The 16502-nt window shown below is 39.9% G+C and overlaps 1 protein-coding gene across 1 annotated transcript in view; it reads left to right on the top strand.

The window, feature by feature from the left end:
* The window catches only part of RFWD2 (ring finger and WD repeat domain 2, E3 ubiquitin protein ligase), an 89026-nt gene that overhangs the window by 16749 nt on the left and 55775 nt on the right, over positions 1-16502 (top strand). The window contains exons 6-10 of the mRNA XM_009704556.1: positions 683-742; positions 2645-2721; positions 7762-7819; positions 11441-11555; positions 15089-15224. Of these exons, the coding sequence (XP_009702858.1) occupies positions 683-742; positions 2645-2721; positions 7762-7819; positions 11441-11555; positions 15089-15224 (446 nt within the window). The remainder of the gene's footprint in view (positions 1-682; positions 743-2644; positions 2722-7761; positions 7820-11440; positions 11556-15088; positions 15225-16502) is intronic.

The raw sequence follows: 16502 nt of genomic DNA, 5'->3' as shown, positions 1-16502 counted from the left end.
GTGGACCAAAGAAGGGAAAGAGGATGTTGGCTGGTGAGAGGGGAAGTCCCCTTCTGACCCTTTCAGGGATAGCCCTCAAATTGACTGGAGTCTCTGGTGTAATCAAAGGTAAGTATCACACCTTTGAAAGAAATGCCATGTGGTGCTTGCTTGGTGCCAGGAGCAAATCTCTCTGTCATAATAGGTATTTTTTTTGCCAATCCAAAAATTTTATCAGTAACTTTAAATTGGCAAACAGCAAGTTAACTGCTAGCAAGAGAAATACTCTTAAGACCTTTTAGGAAAACATTTTGTATTTTGTTAAAGGGTGAAATGATCACTGTCTTCCATGGTGTTTTTTTCTAATTATGTTCAGTGTTTGTAAACCAGTTATAAATACCTTGCATGAAAGATGTTAGAGAAGCATAATAGTATTAATTTGAATGATGTGGGTCTCTGTAATTGATACCGAAGTCACTCATGCTCTTGTTCTGCACTGTTTCACAATAACAACTTTGTTTTGAATGTGGTTAGTATGCACACATATGTTAATCTATGCATATGAACCTCCTGCCTAGTGACTTTTGAATTGTGTAGGGTGCTAGTTAAGATAGTTCAGATTCATCTCTGAAAACATTGTAATTTATCTTCTCGGTGGGGCAGCACGGATTGATTTAGATTTCTCCCATTCCCTTATCCACAGCAATTGGAGCAGATCCAGAAGGAGCTAAGTGTTCTGGAAGAAGATATTAAACGAGTAGAGGTGAGGTGCCCAGGCATTGTTCTGACTCTGGCAATTTTTCATTTTCATCAAGCTGTCTGCCTTGCTGTGGGGCTGCTTTGTTAAATTTATGCATTTGAGTCAGTAATGGGTAAATGAACAAATGATGCTCTAATTTGTTCATTTAGTTGATGTGTACAAGCTGCAGGTTGGTAAGAGGGGGCTTCGTTGAAACCTAGCTCTTATATAACCGCATCTTTCAATTTCTTTGTGTTGGTAGTAAGTATTTTAGAATAACTGCTAGAAATCAACAGTCAGTATATTGATCAGAACTTACAATTTTTGTACCTGGCAGTGTTCTGGCTACTGGCACAGGCTGTTTAAATCTTAGCAGCGTGCCACTCTTAAAATGGAGAGGTATTGGGGAGTGCACAAGAGAGCTGTGATGACTAGGTAGAAGCAGAACCAGTTTCTGCTGCAGGTCAAAACAGAAACAATTTGCTACCTCCTGATATAATTCTCTTAATTCCTTAATGATGAGATTTGTTGCTAAGAATTATTCCCTGAGTATTTGTAAACCCATCAGATCAATCCTTCTTTCCTTTTTGAGTCCTTAGGTTCCTCCTTGGTCCTCTCCTCTAATCATTCTGATGTTTTGATCTTGGAGTAGGAAAGTGATGTTTCAGGAATGCATGAGACTGCCACCTCTCAACACAGCATTCCCTTAAAGCTTCTTGGGAATCAGTTTGCCTGTCTGCTTCTCTATTCTTGCTCGTCTCGAGCAGTCAGCATGAGCTCCAGACCACTGCCCAAAAGCCTGTTAGATTTCTTCACTTCCAATTTATACATGTGCTGATGAATTATCAAAGTATAAATAGAACGGACAACTACAGGAACTTCCCCTCAGCTGAGAGCTACGCAAATTGTAACTTGGTAGATAATGGCATTTTTCAGACCTATTTCCCTAAATGTTTCTCAGCTATTGAGAAATAAATACATCTTAGCATGTTTCCTTGAGACTGGTAAAATAGGCCTTCAGATCTAGGAGAAGGTATTCCCATAGCTGCAGGATCCCTTGACGAATATGTGGCTACCTGCTTTTCTGCTCTTTAATCAGGCTTCAGTGGGCTGCAGCTGGGGTATGTATCTGTTCTTATCTCTAAAGCCTGGGATCTCTTGTCACAAATATCCTACTTTCTACCTAACAACTAGTGGGCACCTAGTGGGAATTTGAAAAGCACCAGTAATGTTGTCCTGGAACACTTTGCCCCCCTAACTAATGAGGTGCAGCATCCTACATAGCTTCCATTTCTCAAACAGATGAAAGATAATCTCCTACTGGGTACACAGCAGTGATTTAGTCTGGCAGTGACAAAGTCAAGTTTATGTGCAAAGTTTGTCTTTTGTGCACTTGCCCCACAGAAGACTGATAGAGCCTCTTTTAAGTCTGGGGCATGATACCACCTTTGCCCTGATGTCTTGTGGCTGTTCTTGCCGTGACCATATCCAGGATAACTTTCCAGCTGCGAAGGCGTTTAGATAAGTTTGCATGTACCTCAAAAATGTGGTTACGGCTTGCTCTGCCATGTTTAAGGGAGGTGCTGGATGGTGACCAAATTGGTTGGTACCAATTGGATGGTAACCAAATCCATTGATTTTTGGAGTATAAACTCCAGAACTGCCTCTTTTGGGACAAAAATCGCTGCAATTGTAGGATTTCTGAAACCCAGTTGGAGTGGTAACTGAACTAAAAATTGAAGAAAATCAATGTTTTTTTCAGGTATAGTAAAGACTTCTAGGTGAGAGTTGAATAAATGTAGATACAGTTGGTTATCTGCTTGGAAAAAAAAACAAAACCAAAAAATTACTATGTGAACACTATATTAGACAGCGTCTCCTACTCATGTTTTGTCAGCTTTGCTGTAATGTGGCTTTCTGTTTCAGGAAATGAGTGGCATGTACTCCCCAGTCAGCGAGGACAGTACGGTGCCGCAGTTTGAGGCTCCCTCACCTTCACACAGGTATGGAGCTTGCAACTCGGAACTTCGATTTCAAGCTGTACATATCACACTGCACTTGCGAGTCCTTTATATGCCATACCCAAAACACAAGCAAAACTACTTTTGGAGTGCCATACAATATTTTTGTGTTCTGTTTTTGATTGGTATAAACTTCATGTGAACAAAGCAGTGAAGAAAAAGCCATCCGAGTCTGCAGTTGGGTGAAAGGTCTGCTCTAAACCAGGCGCTGTAGAAAGCTGATGGTTTTAAATGTAGTGTGGATTAGTTAACTTGAGTCATAAGCCTTTGCTATGATATGAAATATTACTGTTAAATACATGCTACCTTTTCTGAAGGTGATGCAGTTCCACTTGGCATATGAAAGGTCTTAATTTTGTGTCGTATTTGTGTCCTCTGACTTCCCCACTCAGCGGGAATGGCTAAAGGTGTGGGCTCACAGAATCAAAATTTAAAACTTACAGCCTATTGATTCTGTTTATCTGTTGTCTGTTTTGATTTATTGAAATGCTTTTCTAATAACATATTTTCAATGTGGATTTTTGTCTGGAATATTGCATAGTCTGGTTTCTTGATGATAAAACTGCAGATGCTTCTTGTGTCCAAGTTCCATGTGCCAGTGTTTGAAGTGCTCTACTTCTTTATAGCAGTGTCTTTTGGATGTAAGAAAGCTCTGATTTCACAGGGCCAAGTTATGTTATTAAATGATTGTCCCTCCTACCTTTTAATACTTGAGTTCTCTAAACTGTTGACTTCTGTTATAAAATTATACTGGTACCTCTTCTGCAATTAGCAGCTCTAAACCTGATAGCCCAGAAGTAAGTAAGAAAAACCGATCAAATTTCCACCCCTACAGAGATTTAGATCCAGTGCTCTGGTAAGGAGCCTAGCAATATTGGCTGGGATTTCTTACCAAGATGCTATTTCTGGACACCAAGACCAGAATCTCTCATATTTCTATGAAGCTCTGGCTGACCCTGAGGGAAAGGACAGGAATATGGGCAAGATGGATGGGAACAGTGTGTGTTACTCCGCTCTTCATTATTTGTTTAATCTTTTGTGTGCAGGTGCATTTTTTTGATGTGGGTTATTGCTGTTTTGCCAAGAAGCGGTTCTGTGAAGCTGATGGGATTCTTGTCAGGTTCTTCTAGTTTTCTGGTTATTGGCTATTAAATAGATTGCTTGTTGTTTGCTTTGTGGTATTGATACTTGGGGAAAACTTGAGCACTGGTTGGGTTGAATTTGTTATGTGTTGAATGCCTTCAGGCCTAGAAACCTTTCTTTTTTTTAACAGAAGATTGTACTTACGAGTGGAAATGTGTGTCTCTTACTCTAGCTAAGCTAACAAAACAAGCTCCCAAAGAACTTTCCTATCTGTTGAGAGCTGGAATAACATTTTAAACCTGAGTTTTGGTCTAAGAGTTGTGGGGCAGAAATATGCCGTGTGAGACCTACGCTGTTTTCAGTCTGAGAATTTCTTATTCCTTTATGCCTGTTGATTTCATGTCCTAGGGTCAATCACTCTCAGTTCTTGCTTTTGAAGATGTAAGATTGTGTCCAAAATATTTTAGGGACTTTGGATTGATGTGCTTCACCTGAAGTCAGCTGGGAGAGACCATGGCAGGTGCAGAGACCATGAGCTCTTTCTTGCCTGATCTTCATATTCTTGCCTGGTTCTGTTTTGGGTGTGTCTTGAATTTTGGGGTTTTTCCTCCAGTATGACATGCCAGGGGTGTGATATAATAAGATATTTAGGGGTTGTCTAGGGTGCATGGAGTTGCCTTTTTCTCTCTCTTCTCAAGAGCGCTTTTCTGTTTCTGAATGACATTCCTGCATTAAGAAGTAGTCTTGAGTGGTTGAAGAGGAAATAGTATATGAAGGAAGTGTCTGAACAGGCACTGGTAGTTGCCAAGACTCTTGTAACTTCTGTCCCTCTCTACCCTGACAGTTTTTTTTGTAATTCCGGTAATTGATTTCGTTTGAATTACCAAAACTCAGATTCCAGAAAGGTCTACCACTTGAAATTAATTTTGTTTTCAACAGTAAGTATAAGTCTTAAGAGTATCTCAAAAACTGTAACTTTGGTTTCTCCTTGAGAAGAATGATGCAGAACAACTGATGGGAGCTTTAAAATATGTTGATTTTTTTTTCAGCTCTAACTGAAATACAGAATCTCCAAAGTGCATTTTAGAGATGCTGTGAACCATTAAGAATAAAATACAAATATAGTTTGAGATAGTTTCAGTTCCATGTTAAAATGTTTTTTAAACTTGCGGAGACTTTTTAACTTATCAGTGAATTAAAATGGTATATTTAAATTGGAGTGTAACTTGTTAACATGCGTAACACCCTAGTAATGAAATATAATTATATAAATGAACATTTATTAATGTGTTTTATAAATAGTACAAGGTTATCGCAGACCCATGCTGAGATGAAGAAAATCTCTTTAGCCTTTGAATTTAAAGTTCAAGAAAATAGGGTTCTCTGGAATTCGGTTTTATCTGGTCTCTAGTGACTTGCCCTTATTAATCTATTTCCTCTAAATCACAGGCTTTCTTCGTTAATTCTCTATTTCTTTTAATTGTTTGTAGTGTTTTCCCCCACACTCTTAACATCTTCAAACTGTGAAATTACTATGTCTCCCCCGTATCTTCCTTCGTAAGTTCTTTAGCAAAAAACTAAGTAGGGCTATCATGTTCAATACATCCTTGGCTTCAAGAAACACGTGTTTTCTCTTATGCTTGTACAGGGTATGATGAAATATTAAATTGAGTAATAGCACAGCACTTGTTTACAGCATTGCAGATTTGCTGGGTTTGTATACTAATAGAGAACAAGAGGGGAAGAATAAGGGAAGAGAACAAACAGTTCTGTGCAGGGTTTCTGAACAGGCGCGCGTGCTATTTTCGCTACCAGTAAATGGTGCAAACAGGAGGTACAAATAAGCAACTTCTCCCTGACTGCATGTTCAGGAGGAATAGCAATAACAAACTATCACTCTAGTAGAAATTTCTGGGGGAAGATTCTGATCTAAAAATTAGTTGCCTGGTAACTCTGATTCAGTTATCAAAATCCTGATCTCCTTTCCCTCCATTTGTTCTAATTACCCCCTCCCACCCCCGTAAGGGTATAACAAATGCGATTTGTAGTCTGCAGGCTGCTGCGGTTTTTGTTGTTGTTCCAAGTTTTTAAATATGTCCTGTTAGTGTAGCTGAATTTCAAAACCTGTAACATTCGTTTCAATTAGGAAAAATAGTTGAAAGGGAACTTTTGTAATTTTCTGATTATTTGCATCCTGTTTTTAAAAGGGAGAATGTTCAAGCGTATGCCAGTTAACTGGGCTACAGGCACCGCACAGAAATTACTTTGAATTTGTGTTCTGCTTAGGGAGATGACGTCTGCGCTCTTTAAGGCTTTGCATCACCAGACAACCTGCAGCAGAACGAGACCAGACACTTTAAGTCTGTGTGTTTTGCTGTTAATTGCTGCTGTACCTGTCTCAGAGTGGAGTACTCTTTCATTGCTTTCCACTGAGCATCTTATTCATACTGTTCCTGGCAGGATCTGCTGTATGTGTTTCGTTATTTCATGTGGCCACATTCTAATTTAAAGTTCATTGTCCCTGACCATGCTTGAAAGAGCTCTGCTGTTTTCTCCCTTGCAATAGCTTGCAGCAAATAATGATTTTTATCCCTCAGATTTTGTTGGTTTGCAGCTTTTGTCTTGCCTATAACAGAAGCCCAATCAATCTCATCTTACAAGTTAACCACTAATGAGACTTTAAGATCATCTCTCATCTTTTGTTTCTACTTTTTTTTCACCTTCAGGGGAGCTTTAAAACATTCAGAGAAATGTTTAAGCACTAGCACCACTGTTTCATCCTTCTAGACTTACAGGTGCCCTGACCGGCATTTTGGCCAAATCACTTGTTTTATGACCAAGAATGTCAAGTCTACATATCAGTTCTGACAGCTGTTACATAAACATCAATAGGTACAATAATCTTTTACAAAACCAGGATATATAGCAGTGTTCTGGCAGCTTTTTAAAGAAACCTTCAGTTTCCCCAAGCAGTGCTTAAATCTGATGTTACCTCATAAGTAAGACTGAGAATAATGAACCCCAATAGTTTCTTTTCTGTCCAAGCCAAATGACATAGCAGAAGCAAGTGAGTTATAAAGATATTTTTTTTTTTGGAACAAATTATGGTGATGTTTGTAGTATGTTCTGTGTAATTAATAATGATGTGCTTGTGTACTAATGTTTACCTGTCCTAAAAGTATTTTAAATTTGAGTGATAAGGGTGCTTTAACTTGACTCTGGTGTCTTACTGTGAGAGCTAAATGTTTTGCCCATACGTGCAAGAGCATTGAACCACCTGTCTTCTGCTTGTATCAGTAGATCCTTTTGCAGTTTTGAAAGTTACATCTCTTGAGTTTGCATATGTATGCTAGGTTTTGAAAACAGTGATTTAAGGTACGTTGTGTCATTATAGATACTGTGTGCCTATATATGGTGTAGCATTCTAATAATAGTAATCTTGGCTGTGTCAGTATTTTTTTAGCTTATTCCTGTATTTCATTACTTGTGTCTGTTTCATGTGTCTCCAGAGATGCCTGGAATACTAGTGTCTGTCTTAAGCTGATTTCTTTAGTTTTTTTCTTCACAGTGCTGTTTCAAATGCCATGGCATTAAACTTCTTCTTTTTTTTTTTTTTGTGATGAACTGAAAACCAATGGTAGCATGTTATTTTCAGAATGTCTTACCCTGCATATTTCATACAAAAGATATGCTCTTGCATTCTAATTAGAAATTATTAGATTGCACTACACATAATTATGTGCGTGACAGCATTCTGTTCTAGGAGATAAAAAAAAAAAATATCCTTCCCAAAGCCCCAAAGAAAAAATAACCTCATGTTCCCAGTCTGTAAAATGAATTTCAAAGGCAAGTATGCTGCAGAATGTAAAGGGGGGAATAGCAAAAGTGATAACAGGTGGTTGTACAGTGATTTAAGCAGACTTTCTTTTGGTTTTGCAGTAATATTATAGACTCCACGGAGTATAGCCAGCCTCCAGGCTTCAGTGGCAGTTCTCAGGTAAGGCAATTCACATGTCTGTGCACAGTGGGGATGGGAGAGTAAATGTGGTGGAAGGGCACAACTCCGTCCATCTCCAGGTTACTGGTCAACTTGAATCTTGCAAATGCTTTTAACTGGTTATAGGGGTAAACTGGAGCCAAGACTACATCTGTAGGAATGACTGTGCATGTTTGTGAGTCTCGATGCTGATGCCATAAAAGAAATCTGGTTTAATATATTTAGACATCTGACTTTATTTGCAAAGCAGACTCTTCCAGGGAAGAGGAGAGATACTTTTTGCTCTTCATCTCTTTTCCCAAGCGGGCAGCATTTGGGAAGGGAGGTAAATCCCTGACCCTTTGTATTGACTTAAATAGCTTTGGTTCAAACTTGACTTTCAAAACAAAAACATTAATTCTCCAAACATACAGCCATTTTGTAGTTTATCCTCATTGGGGCCTTGCAAACTGTATTGTAAATTCACAGAGGGCAAAAAGCTGCGTATACAGTGAAGCTCTTTGACAGGCAGCCTCCAAACTGTCTGATCCGTTGGGCCTCCCAGATGCCAAACAGCACTGCCATAGTCTTGCAGCTCAGAGCGATTCGGCTGTGCTGGGAAGATGAGACTGATATCCAGCTCACAGTTTCAAAAAGGTTAAACAGTTTTGATTTCAACAGACACTGTTGATTACATGCCAGCTTGTGCCTTTGGTGCTCTCTGGTGGTGGTGGACCCATTCGTGGCACACAGCAGTATCAAATTGGTAAATTAACAGGTAGAAGTGCTGTTGGATCTTATTTGATGGAGGAGCTGATGTGAAGAAAAAAACACCTGAGTTTTGGGCTGATGTACATATATGTGTGCATGCATGTTTTGGGGTTTGCAGCTGTATAACTAATTGGTAATTAGAAAATTCCACCTACTAGTCTGTGGGAAAATGCCTGTTGTTCCTGCTACTGTGGTCTTGGGAGGTTTTTGCTTGAAGAAAGAACTTGAGCTCTACCTCACTTCAGAGAGCAAGTGAAATGTGAATGATTTTATGTTCAGGTCTCTGTTATGGTACAGTGTATTTGTTCTCCATTGACACTACTTGTCTCAGTACTTTTCTTTCTATTTCAAAGACAAAATTAATATCATTACTATACTGCTGGTAAGTGCACAAAACAAACAACCTAGACTTTCTAGTCATTCTGTATGACAGCCTTATTTGTGTGAGAATAATCTTTTTTGTCCTCAAATGCCATTTTTTGTCCTCAAGAGTGTGAAATCTGTATTCTCTACTACAGATTTTCAAATTAAACTTTAATATATGTTTGGATGGGGAGTTGAAAGAGAACTCTTGAAGTTAAACAATTCATTCAAAGGCAGTCTAATTTCAGCAAGACTTTACCATAAAAATAGTTTTAAGAATATAAATTCAATTGTGCTCTTTTCTAATTGTCAGTCATGGCAAAAATCATAGATTGGGCACTGCTAGCAGTAAGAAGCTGTGCTAGGATGAACAGCATAGCTTGCTTTCTCAGTAGAATTACTTTGTTCATTGCTTAGCAATGTGTTCTTAGGGAAGAATTTATATACTACAAAGCTATAGGACAGTTTTCTTGCAGGAGCTGAGCTTCAGAAGTAAATAGTGGACAGTGACATAGGCCCTGGGGAATTCTGCAGGTAGTTATTAAGTGGCAGTACCTTTCTCTTCTGCTAGAAATAAGGAGCTTGTGTGTAGCTATGAAGCTTTTCCACAGTTGTTAGAGGACTCTTTAGAGCACCTGATAGAGTTCAGACAGTAAAATCACTCTTGATAACAGAGCAGTCTGAACTACTGTCCTCAACTAGGACAACCGTAATAGTTTTGGCAGTTGAATAAAAATTGCTTGGGTATGTTTTCTCTCTTTTCCTTTATTTTTTTTCCTCCTGTTTCCCAGCATTGCTTAACGAGTAGCCAGGGAGCAGACTTCATAGAAACTGAATAAATGTTTTGGTAAAACATGAGCAGTTTGAAATGCTTAGCTGAGGAGGATCTGATGAAGATGGGTTAATGCAGATTGATTCCCAGCACAGCTTGGTCGCCATGTGCCAGCCTGAGACCTGCTCTGGGAGGATCTTCCTCTGGAGACCCAGCAGGATAATTGCACAGCAGGCAAATACTTAACATGATTGATTCCGTCTCGATGTGGACTGGTCTTACCTGGCAGATCAGACTTGGGCTTGGATTATATCGCTCATCATGTCGCAGACAGCTCATCTTGAGACTGAAGTGATTGCTCTTTGCTTGAAGTCATCTTGAGCCCTAATCACTCCTGATGTGCTGAGAGAGGCTGGAGCCCTTGCAGGCTCCTACACAGAATTAATAGGAAGATGCTATAAAAGTGTTCCATTAAGCATTTCTTAAAGCTGTGAAATTTTAGAGACTTGTAGTTACAAGATGTTGATGTAGGAGTACTTTCCAGTGTTCTAGTTGTGTGTTGAGATTGGAGTTGCTTTCGAGATAAAACAAGCTGCATAGACTGCAGGTGCTGTCAACACATGAGTCACGGTGTCAGTGTATAGCCAGGGGCCTTGTGTGGGAAGCAGTGTCTGGCAGTTTCATTGCTTGGGGTTTGCTTTTTCCCTAAAATGTTAGATTACTGTTCATACAGGTAAAAGCAGAATTTGAGTGGGCTGTAAACTTAGTTCGGTCTTGATGGCTGTAATGAGGGCAGCCCCTTCTCCTGTGTGGATTGAGGGAGTCGTACATGGAATGGGTTTTGTTACTGCCGTTGAGTGGCATGGCAGGCTTTGTACGTGGTCAGGGATGCTGTTCATTCAGGAGCTTGGTGGTTCTCAAATCTTTTAAAATTTCCCTGTTAGCTTTGAGTATGTGATGGGTGAGACTTCTTAAATATAAACTAAAAGCAAGGTGCTCTTTATGCTTCTTGTGTAGTAGACGAATGTGATCCTTTTCCTTACTAGTGAATAAAATGAAGTACTGTATTTTCTGTTTTGCTTCAGGAGGAGAGCTTACTTAAGTAGTTTCAATCCTTTGCTTCTACCTCTCACTATTACTGCTTGGGTAGGTTGGGAAATGGCTTTAATGATGAGTTTCATGGACTTCTTTTCAATTAACCTTTGAACTTCATGGTGTCTTCTGCTTCTATCTTTATTTGCTTAGCTTTATGGAGAGTTACTCAGTTGCTTCAAAAGCAATAATTCAGTAACTAACTCTTTAAAATAAACACCTCCTTCTGTTTTTAATGAGCTGTCTGCCAGGAATCTGGGAAGTATTTGTTGTGTAGTCTGTTTGATTTGTGAAACTGGAAGCCCAGTATCTTTGGCCTCTGTCGTATATCTGTATAAATGCAAGATGTGACTCCCCAAGAGGTGCTGCTGTCTGTCCTGTGTGTGAGGCTGGAATCAATAAATTTGCAAAGGTTCAGGAAACAAGAACTGTCTAAAAGCAGCTTTTCTTGTTTGTCAGGTTAAAGGGTACAACACAGGACCCTAAGAATAACTGTTGACAGAGGCAAGATCTTAATTTAGTGTCATCTTACACTTCTAACCCTTCACATATAACGTGTAAATTATTTATAATTTGGTAAAATCTATTGCAGTGAAACCCAGGCCTGCTTTACCTTTCTGAAGTGTTCTCTCTTCTCCATTCAGACCAAAAAGCAGCCATGGTATAACAGCACACTAGCCTCACGACGCAAGCGGCTCACAGCTCATTTTGAGGACCTAGAGCAGTGCTATTTTTCCACCAGGATGACGCGTGTCTCGGGTGAGTTCCTCTTGCGTGGCATTCAGCTTCTGCATCAGTTACCTTTTACAGTGCCTGGTCCTCAGAAAAGACTTGCTTTTGAGAGAGCGGTTTTCACTTCTTCCTTGCACGGGAATGCTGCTACACATATTTATGTGTTACTCAAATAATCCCGTTTTGCTTTTCTTGACCAATCTTTGAAGTTGGTAAATTTAGAAAATTTAATCCTGTCACTTTGAAGGGGCACATATATTGCTCTGTAATCCTGTACTTTGAAGGGCATAACCCGGAATAAACAATTTCACTGTTGCTGGTTCTGAAGATGCAAATGTTTGAAAGCAATGGTTGGGTTGTCTTTCTGCTAGATGTGGTATGAACACAGTAGTTAAAAACATTGCTATTGAAATACCACGGAGGTATAAACATAAATTGATAAATTCTCCAGTACTTAGCATGCATGCGATAAGACACTTGGTTATCCTTTATGTTGTTTAGATTGAGTTTCGGTTAACAAATGGCTTGGAGTATAGAAGCTGAGTGTGCAGCAGCATTGCTGTCCCATGGGGCACACCTTAGATTTAAGGCTTGTTTTGCAGAATTAGAAGCTGTTTTCACAATTGCCTAGATTGCCTCATTCATAATTGAGTAACAGTGTGACAGCAGCTAGAGTAATTGTTACCTGGTGGATGGATGGTTCTTAATTACATGACAAGAATCTCTTAAGAAACGAATGGGTCAAATGAATATGTCTTGAGGGTGAGGAGGGTTGCTCTGCAGCCCCTCTGGGGAAGAAACGAGCTTTGGGAAAAAAGTTTCAGGCAACCAGCTGTGGCAGGCAAGAGGTTTGCAGCACCAAGCTGTGAGCTGTAGCCCATAGGAAGAGTGACAGACTGCAGGGAGGAGCAGCCAGCCCTCAGGGGATGGGAGAACTCTCATAGGGACAAGAGGGAACCAGGCAGAGGTTGCTGCAGCAGAATATCTACTTGTAGCCTTGGAAGGCAAGGACCAACCTCCTAGGACGCAGAGATCAGCAAGAGAGCTGGGGTAGAAACCCCTGCTTAATTTTTCCCATGAATTTAGTTAAGTTTTAGTTGCTTTAAAATAAATAAAAATGAGGCTTAGATTTTTCTTTAAAGAAAATAAATTGGCTTTAAGTTTAGAGGCTGCAACATGTTTTGGGGGAGCTCACTCTTAGATATGTCTGCATCTTCTACCTACTTCAGACCAGTGACTGTCTCAGTTCTCATCATGCACAGCAAAATAATTTTAACAAGGAATGCAGCACATTGAGAGGGTGCTTCAGTAGCTGGAAGATCGGAGAAGCTGGTTGTGTGTGACCAGCCAGTCACCTGTGAAGTGCTTTGCAGAATACAGTACTTCACAGATCACACTGCGACGTTTTCATGCGATGCTATCTTGGTGATGCATAACTAGGATTGTTAAAATAATACTTATTAAGCAAGGATAACAAATGGGGTTCTTCCCAGCATTCTCTTGTAGAAGACATCTTTCTTCATAATTGGAACTATAAATATGAATGCAGTGAAACTGTTTTTCGTATTGATGTGTCAGCCGCACCAAGAGCAGAGGATTTGGAAGTGCATGTTTCTTCCTAAATAAGGGACAACCTCTGATATTTGATTAAGTTTTCCTCTCTTAAGTCACTCCTGCTTTTTGACACATTTTGAATAGGAATTAATGTGGATTTAAAGCTTCTTGCGGGAAGTGCCTATGACTGTTCTAGTAGGGAGTGCTGGCATAATGTAACTGTAATTATGAAATGGCCTTGCACTTTGACAGGGAAAATGTCTTGAGAAATAACGTTCAGTTTTCCAGGCACAGATACAGAATAAGTTATAGGAAGACTGTGTGCTTGATCTCTAAATGAGGGAAATCGAAGAGTAGCAGCTATTTGTTCCTATCATGGTGTTGAAGGAGGAAATAGTCTTTGAACAACACTGACTGATGTGTACATGCTTCTTGAGCTGTTTGCTGTAGTGGTCAGGTACTGATGATTTTAATTTGGAGCACCACTTTGTTCACTTTGCCCCTTTTGATCCATCTGGCATGGATAATGTATATGCTAGTACCATTAAACATGCTAATTACTAGCCTTCACTGTTCCTTTATAGGATCAAACATTAAAGAGAATATAAGGGACACTTCAAAATGCTTTACAAGTGTAGAACAAGATAATAATTTCTGATGGCAAGAAATTACCAGGGTGCATAAAGTGATTGGTCTCTCTGTTTTTTCAACAAGAAATCACAGCTGTATTTTGCTTTTGTAGATTGACCTCTTCCCCCCTCCTCAGTATTTCCAAGGCTTTCTAATAAGTGGAGCTTTGTTATTTCCTTATGCTGCTGATAAGGAGACGGATAAGGGGTAACTTGACTAGTGCGTGGAATTTGTTCTCAGCTGTGAGTCGTGTGTATGGTTTCTCTGCTGCTGCAGTGGATGCTCTGGTTTAACAGGAGACAAGGGGTGCAGTACCTGTGAACTGCAGTGCTGTGTGTTAATGCTGCGAGGGCAGTGGTAACTGTATGTCCCTTACCTTGCGCTGGTGCAAAAAACAAAGCGAAGGCGGGAGCGTTAGAGGAGACAAGGGAGAATTGCTGCAAATTCTGGGGGTTATTACAAAGCCTGAAAGCTCTACCTAATGTTTGGCTGCAGATGCGTGATTGAATTGGGAACCCTGACTTATCTGTGCGGCATCAGTATAAGTTAGGAATTTCTCCTTATTTGGGAAATACTAAATTTTAAAATGGTTTACACAAAATTCTGTTGATACCAAGAAAAGTTGGGACTTCTGAGGAATCAGAGAATGGCTTTCAACTATCTACACTGCAATTTAGTTTTAACTTTTGTAGTAAATGGTTCCATTTCCCACAGAATATTTATCATCATTATTCAAGCTGGCTCAATTTCACCTTGTCTGCTGAAGGTTGTAATTTTCACAAAACTTACAGTACAGGGAGTCTTCTGTTTTCATGCTTGCCTTCCTTCTCTAGCCCTGAAAGGACTCTCCCTTAGCTCTGTTGCTTTTGGAATAACAAGACAAATATTTTTTACTAAGTGTTTTGAATGTAATTGATACCAAATGTAGGCATATTGTAACAGAAGTATAGGGAAAGGAGTATATTTTCACCTCCATAGAAAATTAGGTGTGTTCTTCACAGTGCATTTTGATAGGCTTGGTTTTCTGTTAATAATCTATATGGCCCATGGGCTCTTAATTTGAATAAAATAAATGAGCTTACTAGGAAAGCTGTATTTGTGATCTCTGGGCAGATTCTCATAGTAGGTTCACCCAGCGTTGCAGTGGAAAGACTTAATTTGTGCTCTGAAAAATCATATGCCTTCAGGGAGTGCTGGAGGTGAGAGAATCTGTTTTTCACCAAGAATCCTCCCCAAATAACAAGCAGAGGTAGTGTCATGTGAAGACACACATCTTGACCTTTTTTTTTTAAATTTTTTTTTTGGTTGTTTGCTGTTGAGTTTGTTTATCTTCTTACTCTGTTTCTGTCTTCCCCAATGCTGCTGCCTCTCCCTAGATGACAGCAGAACCACAAGCCAGCTGGATGAGTTTCAGGAGTGTCTATCCAAATTCACGCGCTACAATTCTGTCCGACCCCTGGCAACGCTGTCTTATGCTAGTGACCTCTACAATGGCTCCAGCATAGTATCCAGGTAAGACATACTGCGGCTCTGAGTGCATCTCTTGCTGACACAGGCTACTGAGGCTGAGTTAATAACCCATATTAAACAAATTATGGTCTGTACATACATAACACTTTACAGTCGCTTCCCAAAAAAGTTTTGCACATGTCTGATTATCATTGATCTGCGAAGACACTCGAGTACCACAGTTGTACCTTTTATTCCCACTGGCGTTGGTCAAGACCGAATGCAGAACCTTTGAGGTGCCAGTGAGTATCTGCAGCTGTTGTGATAAAGCGTAAAGCCTGTTTTAGGCTCAGTCCTCTCTGTGTTAATATAGCTGTGTTGTAAGTGATGCAGTTATAGCATTGTAAGAAATACCCATCTTGCTTGGTGTTGGTAGTTTTAAGAATCTGTGCTGGTTTTAAATATTGTTGGTGGATCCAGTTGTAATGGCAAATATTAAAAAGCTGAGTTGTTTTTTAACCACAATTGCTTGAACTCTTCAGCGTTGGAAGTTCTGTTTACAGTGCTAAACACTAGTGAGGGGGTGGTTGTGGTAAAGCCAACTCGGCAGCTCTGTTCTTGCCAATGACAACTCTGTCCTCTGCTGTGAGGGGTGGTCGAGTCCTGTGCACTGCTCTGGAAGCTCATCTGAGCCTCCCAGGGACCAGTTTGGACACTTAGCTGGTGAAATGCTATTGACTCTCTTTCAACAGAATTAGTTTCTTCTAGTTCAGCTCCATGAACCTGCTCCCTTAGGAATCAGGCTTAAGAGAGCACATGGGATAGGGAGAGGCCGGGACCTGCCAACAGCCCTCACCTTAAACTGGTTTCAGCAGCTGTGGAAGAATACCCTGGGGGATTTAATTAGTCTGTGGTAGCTTGTTTGGAGCTGGTTGTGGTGGCAAAAATGATGCAACATGTTAACTGGGAACTCTTCTCTGTACGGCATACATGCAGGACCTGTTAGCTTCTTAGTGGCATATTTCACAAATTTAAATGTGTTTGTTCACAGCAACCTTTTGAGGGAGAGAAGTAGTATATCTATTTTATATATGGGAGCAGGAGATTTAAAGTGACCATGCGTGAGGCCTTGAAAAAAACATTGCAATGACATGATGAATTGAAATTAAGTTTTCTGAGTCTTCATCTGATGCCTTCCGAAGGGGCCATTTGGGCAGTGAGAGAACAGCTAGAATCTTTGTTGAAAGACCCCAAGAAATTTGCACTATGTGAAGAAATGGAGGCACGCGTAGTGTAGAATACATATTTTGTTTTTAAAGCAGCATTGATTCCTTAACTACT

Source organism: Cariama cristata, unplaced genomic scaffold (assembly GCF_000690535.1).
Source record: "Cariama cristata isolate BGI_N322 unplaced genomic scaffold, ASM69053v1 scaffold10260, whole genome shotgun sequence".
Lineage (NCBI taxonomy): Eukaryota > Metazoa > Chordata > Aves > Cariamiformes > Cariamidae > Cariama > Cariama cristata.
The sequence above is the reverse complement of the archived record's forward strand: the minus strand, read 5'-3'. Positions and strand labels throughout refer to the sequence as shown.